This window comes from Girardinichthys multiradiatus, chromosome 10 (assembly GCF_021462225.1).
Source record: "Girardinichthys multiradiatus isolate DD_20200921_A chromosome 10, DD_fGirMul_XY1, whole genome shotgun sequence".
Lineage (NCBI taxonomy): Eukaryota > Metazoa > Chordata > Actinopteri > Cyprinodontiformes > Goodeidae > Girardinichthys > Girardinichthys multiradiatus.
The window spans coordinates 23,294,271-23,301,736 of NC_061803.1; the positions used below are offsets into that span (position 1 = coordinate 23,294,271).

The following is a 7,466-nucleotide window of genomic DNA, read 5'->3' on the forward strand; positions in this document are numbered from 1 at the left end:
CCCTCTGACCACTGTGCAGGACTTGTATATGTCATTCCCAAGATGAATTGACGCTGTATTGGCCGCAAAAGGAGGCCCTACACCATACTAATGAATTATTGTGGTGTAAAACCAGGTGTTTCAGTTTTATTGGCCAACCCCTGTAGGTCTAAAGAGTCTGGCAAAGGGGTATCTAATTACAAATGCAAATCTGTCTGGTAGCCATCTATTTGTCCAACCTTTGACAAAACACTGCCACTAGGGCGCTGTCGCTTATAGATTAAGAAAGTTTTGCAGTTGATTAAAGGATTAATGGTAAACAATTTTTCAGAGAAAAAAATACAGAACATAAGTAGTTATTATAGTGATTGGATGTATATGACCTCTTTGTTTATTTTGACCTTGGGTATTTGGTTGTATGGTTTATTTAAAAGTTCATCTCCACCTGCATTCTTTTAATCATCATCAGCTGCTCCATCAGAGGCTGTGTCTCCCCCGTCAAATTCATGGTGCCCTCCAGCATGATGAAAGCGTGGACAGATGGAAAGGAGGCGTGAGCTGGAGGCTCACACTGTACAGAGAGCATTTGGGGAATACTGAGGAAAAACAAAGAGAGATAGTTAATCAGGTTGAATTGGGATTCCTGTTTTAGTCTAACCAAATTCATCAAGGAACCCTCACCTTTTCACCAAAGACAACGTCTCCTCTATTAAGGTCCTCTGTGTCTGGTTAAGTACATTACAGAGGCCATCTGTCACTTTATTCATTGCTTGCTCAACATTACCCCAGGAACCTGTAAAGAAGAGGCAGCAGAAACACACACACATTAAGATCTCACTGACAGATCAATGCACTTCAAAGATTTGAAGACATCATTTTGTTATGTGTAGGTGTAATGCTGTTATAATAAATCTCATCACGCTAAACAGCTTTTATGCAACCATCAATTTGTGATACCTTGATCTTCCAGCCGGGAAATGTGGACCAGAGCTTTGTTCTTGGTGCTGCTCATTAGACTGTGCAGTTTTTCCTGGCAGGCTCTGAGAATGGCCTCTGTGCTAGCTGAGGGACCCAGTTCTCTCAGTTTCTCACAGTAAAATGCACAACCCTGCAGCAGCCACACCACCACTCCCAGCAGGGCCCGACACAGTGCAATGCATTCCTCGGCCTTCCCGTGACAGCTGAATTAGCAAGAAACAAAAACCAGAAGAGTTTGTGATAGTTTTAGTGTAAATAAATATTTTAGCTATGCAAAAAGGCTGTCTTCACTGAATTTCATATTTCTTGTTACTTTTTTTTTTTAAAGAATTTTTTTTCAGCACTAGAGGTCTTTATTTTTGATAGTAGGCAGACAGGAAGGAGGGGCAAACATTCGGCAAAGGTCGCTGGGTCCGGGACTCGAACCCGGGACGGCCGCTTCGAGGACTATAGCCTCTATACAGGTCCTTCTCAAAATATTAGCATATTGTGATAAAGTTCATTATTTTCCATAATGTCATGATGAAAATTTAACATTCATATATTTTAGATTCATTGCACACTAACTGAAATATTTCAGGTCTTTTATTGTCTTAATACGGATGATTTTGGCATACAGCTCATGAAAACCCAAAATTCCTATCTCACAAAATTAGCATATCATTAAAAGGGTCTCTAAACGAGCTATGAACCTAATCATCTGAATCAACGAGTTAACTCTAAACACCTGCAAAAGATTCCTGAGGCCTTTAAAACTCCCAGCCTGGTTCATCACTCAAAACCCCAATCATGGGTAAGACTGCCGACCTGACTGCTGTCCAGAAGGCCACTATTGACACCCTCAAGCAAGAGGGTAAGACACAGAAAGAAATTTCTGAACGAATAGGCTGTTCCTAGAGTGCTGTATCAAGGCACCTCAGTGGGAAGTCTGTTTGAAGGAAAAAGTGTGGCAGAAAACGCTGCACAACAAGAAGAGGTGACCGGACCCTGAGGAAGATTGTGGAGAAGGGCCGATTCCAGACCTTGGGGGACCTGCGGAAGCAGTGGACTGAGTCTGGAGTAGAAACATCCAGAGCCACCGTGCACAGGCGTGTGCAGGAAATGGGCTACAGGTGCCGCATTCCCCAGACCTGGGCTACAGAGAAGCAGCACTGGACTGTTGCTCAGTGGTCCAAAGTACTTTTTTCGGATGAAAGCAAATTCTGCATGTCATTCGGAAATCAAGGTGCCAGAGTCTGGAGGAAGACTGGGGAGAAGGAAATGCCAAAATGCCAGAAGTCCAGTGTCAAGTACCCACAGTCAGTGATGGTCTGGGGTGCCGTGTCAGCTGCTGGTGTTGGTCCACTGTGTTTTATCAAGGGCAGGGTCAATGCAGCTAGCTATCAGGAGATTTTGGAGCACTTCATGCTTCCATCTGCTGAAAACCTTTATGGAGATGAAGATTTCATTTTTCAGCACGACCTGGCACCTGCTCACAGTGCCAAAACCACTGGTAAATGGTTTACTGACCATGGTATCACTGTGCTCAATTGGCCTGCCAACTCTCCTGACCTGAACCCCATAGAGAATCTGTGGGATATTGTGAAGAGAACGTTGAGAGACTCAAGACCCAACACTCTGGATGAGCTAAAGGCCGCTATCGAAGCATCCTGGACCTCCATAAGACCTCAGCAGTGCCACAGGCTGATTGCCTCCATGCCACGCCGCATTGAAGCAGTCATTTCTGCAAAAGGATTCCCGACCAAGTATTGAGTGCATAACTGTACATGATTATTTGAAGGTTGACGTTTTTTGTATTAAAAACACTTTTCTTTTATTGGTCGGATGAAATATGCTAATTTTGTGAGATAGGAATTTTGGGTTTTCATGAGCTGTATGCCAAAATCATCCGTATTAAGACAATAAAAGACCTGAAATATTTCAGTTAGTATGCAATGAATCTAAAATATATGAATGTTAAATTTTCATCATTACATTATGGAAAATAATTAACTTTATCACAATATGCTAATATTTTGAGAAGGACCTGTATGTGGTCGCACGCTAACCCCTACTCCACCAGCGCCGCACCCTCCTTTACTTTTTAAAAGCCCTCTAGTCCATAACGTTTTTTTAAGAATTTAGAAAAGTTGGAAGACAGCAAGTGTGGGTTGGTTATCTGCTTTGAGGTACACTGAGGTTTTAAAAATGTAACAAAAGCACTAAAATTTCCCACTCTCCCTACTGCAACAGGAGCAGATGTTTATTCCGGTTGTATGAAGCATTTTTAGTTACGCTGCATTGCGCCTCCCGTCCTGTTGCTGCGCACTACCAGTCAGCTGGCTGAAAGAAGGTTCTTACTTTTTTCCCTTGCTTAAAAGAAACAAAAGTTTGTCTGTCTAAAAGTGGTTCCAGTCGCAGAAAACAAGGCCAGTCATGGTGTGCAAGCTAATGGAGAACCACCCATCACTTCAAAATCTGAGCATTTATTGACAATAGATAACTACCCGCTTTCTGTCTGTTATACTTCCACTTCAAAAATAATAGTCTACCACATAGTGCACCAAAGCAGTTGCGATTGTGATATTGCACACATTGATATTGCAGTGATGATTGCAAAATCATATATTGAGCAGTTCTAGTTTATATGTGGTATCATTAATGTGATGTTATAGTTGCACATACTTGAGACGATGGCAGAACATGTCCATTATTTCCAACAAAGATTTGACACACAGCTCCCGGGAAAAGCCGTCAAACTGGAAGACATGTTTGTGAGAAAACCCTGCAAATGTTCGCGTAAATATGATGATGCAATAACAATTATCAACTATTAGTTTACCTTGCTGATGGCAGTGAGAACACTGGAATAAGACACCATCTGAAACAAAACAGAAAACAACTTTTATAATTAGCAAAACTGTGTTTAAAAATATGTTAAGCTGCACTGTTTTAATGGCAACGTTTCTTCTCCTACTTGGGAACTTATAGCATATTTGAGGTAAGACAAAATAAGTGGGTTGGGAGATGGACCAATCATCGCCTGCTCCATCAAAGCCTCTGAAACACACAGAAACAGCATTTAGAGCCGCAGAGGAATTGTAAATAAAGTAACCGATTTAGCGTCAAACAAGCATCATGAACCTGCAAAGTTGATGTAGTCCCATGTTGTCCCCTTTGGAAAGTTTTTCTTAATGTTAACTGCCCACTGGTAGTCACTCCACCGCTCTTTCCAAGCCTGCAGAATGGCTTGCTTTAAATTCACAACCTTCATCCTGGTCAGAATGAACACACAATCTTGAAATAACGAGACCACATATTATAAAGGTGCAGTTCTTAATAAATATTTACAATGGAATCCAAAACAGGCTTCCACAATCTATTTACAAATAAGGGTATTTTGTTAGCATGTTAGCCATTAGCTAGAGACACTATTCATCGGTTTATGAATTACGTTTTGAACAAACTCTTTTACTCTGTATAAAAAACATACAGCCGCCTCAATGACAGTCAAAACATGTTTTTTGCTTATGAAATGCTTACCCTTCCTAATGACTTTTTAAAAGCACAAACAGGTTTTGTTTATACTTCGACTGCGTCTACGTACTGAATCAAGTAACGTCACTTAGATTGTAGGAAGACGCCCGCGTAGGCAGGCCATTTTGACATTAAATCATCTTCACCGCACTTACATTCCAGATGTCTGAAATTGGTTTATGACTAGGCATATTAGTTAATTAAGATATTTGTAATTATATTTTGACTTGGCAAAATACCAGTTTGAGATATCTCTAATTACATTCTGACTAGAATAAATGACATCAGATTGTCCGTTAAGTTGCATGGAGGCTCCAATTTTAGATATCTGCAAGAAATTACTGACTACCTGAAATGTATATTTCAGATTTCAAGAATCAAAATATGATTTTAAATCCTTGGGCTTTAAGTGGAAAGGCAGCTAGTGTTTTGGGAGGGAGTCGTTTTTTTAAGCAGTCTTCAAGTATACGAAGTACGCGGTCTCCACATATCCCATACTGCTGAGCTCTTTCAATATTGTGGCAGTTTAGATTTCTTTACAGCCAGCACCATTGCAGCCACCCAAAATTCTAAAGGCAACAGCATGGACAGCTCAGTGGCAGCACTAGGGGGCGTTATGCGTAATTTCCTTCTTTCAGATATCTAAAAATGTCATTTTGACTAATCATAATTAAGTTTGACATATCTTGAATTGTAATTATGGATGTATGACCCTTCAAAGCACAAAACCAGTGACGTCATTTGATGAACCTTGAAAGGTATTTTGATCCGTCAATTGTGATTGAAGATATCTTTAATTGTTCTTCTTACTAGCCAGAATGTAAATGCAGATATCTTAAACTCCCATTCTGGATACTCAAAATATAGTTGTGACTAGTCAAAAGAAATTTTTAGATATGCAGAGTGTAATTGCAGATTTTCAAACGAAGCCAATTTAATGTTAAACTCACCTGCCATACAGGTTCAATCGTTGGTTTTCTGAGACTTTCCGCGTTGTTTTTGTCCTTCTTGGCTTTATAGTAGCAGCCCACATTGCTCATAACCGCCACCCGCTGGTCCGATTTGATTATGCAACAGTCTACATGACCTAGTGTATACAAGCCAGAACTATAATTAAACATATAAATAAACCCAAATTCTCAAACTCTATTAAAAAACTCACAATTTTAAATATTAAATTAAAAATTTAATTTAAAAACATCTTCTACTGACTATTTTTCTTTTTATTTATTTTTATTTAAAGACGATATTTCCAGGCACAATTCATATTTTTCATTTTGATCCTTCCCTATGATGATAACAGTGATTTATGAAATTTTGTTGGCCTTTGTCCTATAACCAATCTTTTATTATATTTTCACCTTGTCTGCTTCTGGTACTTTGGTGTATGGGACAAGAAAAACCTGTTGAATATTGAATTACTGTGTGAATTATTTAAATTTTGTTGCAAATCATTTAGATTTTTCTTAATTATTTCTTTAGAGTCTGACTTACCTATACTGTGTTACATTCTCAGTTGGGTTTAGATCTGGGGTTTGACTGGGCCATTATCACATAATGATTTGATTTAATCTATTCCATTGTATATTCGGGGTCATTATCTTTCTGGAAGGTGAATCTCTGCTTTAGTCTTAAGTCTTGTGCAGTCTCTAATAGGGCTGAAAGAATTATTCAAATTAATCGTGATTAATCGATTATTGAAAATTATTGAAATAATCAACAACTAATTTAGTAATTGAATCAAATCGTTAGCTGGAGTATATTAAGCCAAAACTGTACAAAAAATAAATGGTTAACATTCTAGATGAAAACCTTCTTTGTCCATAAATATGCTCTATCCAGAAGTGGCATGGTTTTAGCCTTACCTAATCATTGTTCATGTTATTACAAATGTTTTGTACAATTGCACCTTGCAACATGCAACAAAATGCATTGCTGTGTTTTGTTATTTAAGGCTTTATTATTAAAATGCCATGTTCTAAACACTGAATTGAGTTTTTGTTTCTATGTTTTTACCATATACAATGCATTTAAGGTACACAGTAAATGTTTGTTTTAAGTTTAAGACACTTGTTTATTGAAGTATGATAATTTACTAAGAGTATCTCTTGCTAGATTATTAGATTAATTGAAAAATAATCGCTAGATTAATTGATTACTAAAATAATCGATAGCTGCAGCCCTAGTCTCTAACAGGTTCAGTTCCAGGATTGCCCTGTTTGTAGTTCCAACTGTCCACCAGCTCTAATCAGTTTTCCTGTTCCTGCTGAAAAAAAGCCACCTCACAGGGAGGCTTCCACCACCACGTTTCACCATGCTGTACTCTGTTAGTTTTCCACAACACATTGTATTTTGCATGTAGGGCAAATAAGTTCAGTCTTAACTAATTGGTTTGACCTTAGAACCTCTATTCGCATGTTCACTGTGTCCTCTACAAGGCTTTTGCCTAACCTTAAATGGAACACCTCATGGCTTTCCTTTAACACTGGCCTTCTACATGCCACTCTTACTCAAAGGACAGATTTGTGACGTGCACTAGATCTTGTCCTGACAAACGATTTTCCTACTTGAACTGTGGCTCTCTGCAGCTCCTCAAGAGTAATCATGGCCCTCTTAACTGCTTCTTTAATTATTGTACTCCTTGCCCAGTATTTCAGTGTGGGTGGAAGACCATATCTTAGTAGTTTCTGGATGATGGATTAAACAGTGCTCTATGAGATGGTCAAAGCTTGGGATGTTGTTTTACAACCTCACCCTCCCTTTAATTTCTTAATTTTTATCTCTGACTTGCCTGGTATGCTCCTTTGTCTTCATAATGTTGTTTGTTGTTCTCTGTATTTATACTGAAGTTAAATCAGGTGGATTCTACATAATAATTAGGTGACTACTGATGTTAGTTGGTCACAGTGGGTTTTATTTAGGGCTATCAGAGTAAAGAGAGTTGTATGCAAATACACAACACATTTTTCTATTTTCTATCTATAAAAGCCTTA

At 38.7% G+C, this 7,466-nt stretch overlaps 1 protein-coding gene across 1 annotated transcript in view; it reads right to left on the reverse strand.

Moving 5' to 3' along the window:
• The window catches only part of med24 (mediator complex subunit 24), a 34,195-nt gene extending 29,606 nt beyond the window's left edge, over positions 1-4,589 (reverse strand). The window contains exons 1-8 of the mRNA XM_047377312.1: positions 4,480-4,589; positions 4,081-4,211; positions 3,914-3,996; positions 3,779-3,817; positions 3,622-3,695; positions 937-1,160; positions 661-772; positions 425-575 (exon numbers count right to left, since the gene is read on the reverse strand). Of these exons, the coding sequence (XP_047233268.1) occupies positions 425-575; positions 661-772; positions 937-1,160; positions 3,622-3,695; positions 3,779-3,817; positions 3,914-3,996; positions 4,081-4,210 (813 nt within the window). The 5' untranslated portion in view covers position 4,211; positions 4,480-4,589. The remainder of the gene's footprint in view (positions 1-424; positions 576-660; positions 773-936; positions 1,161-3,621; positions 3,696-3,778; positions 3,818-3,913; positions 3,997-4,080; positions 4,212-4,479) is intronic.
• Between the last annotated feature and the right edge of the window lie 2,877 nt (positions 4,590-7,466).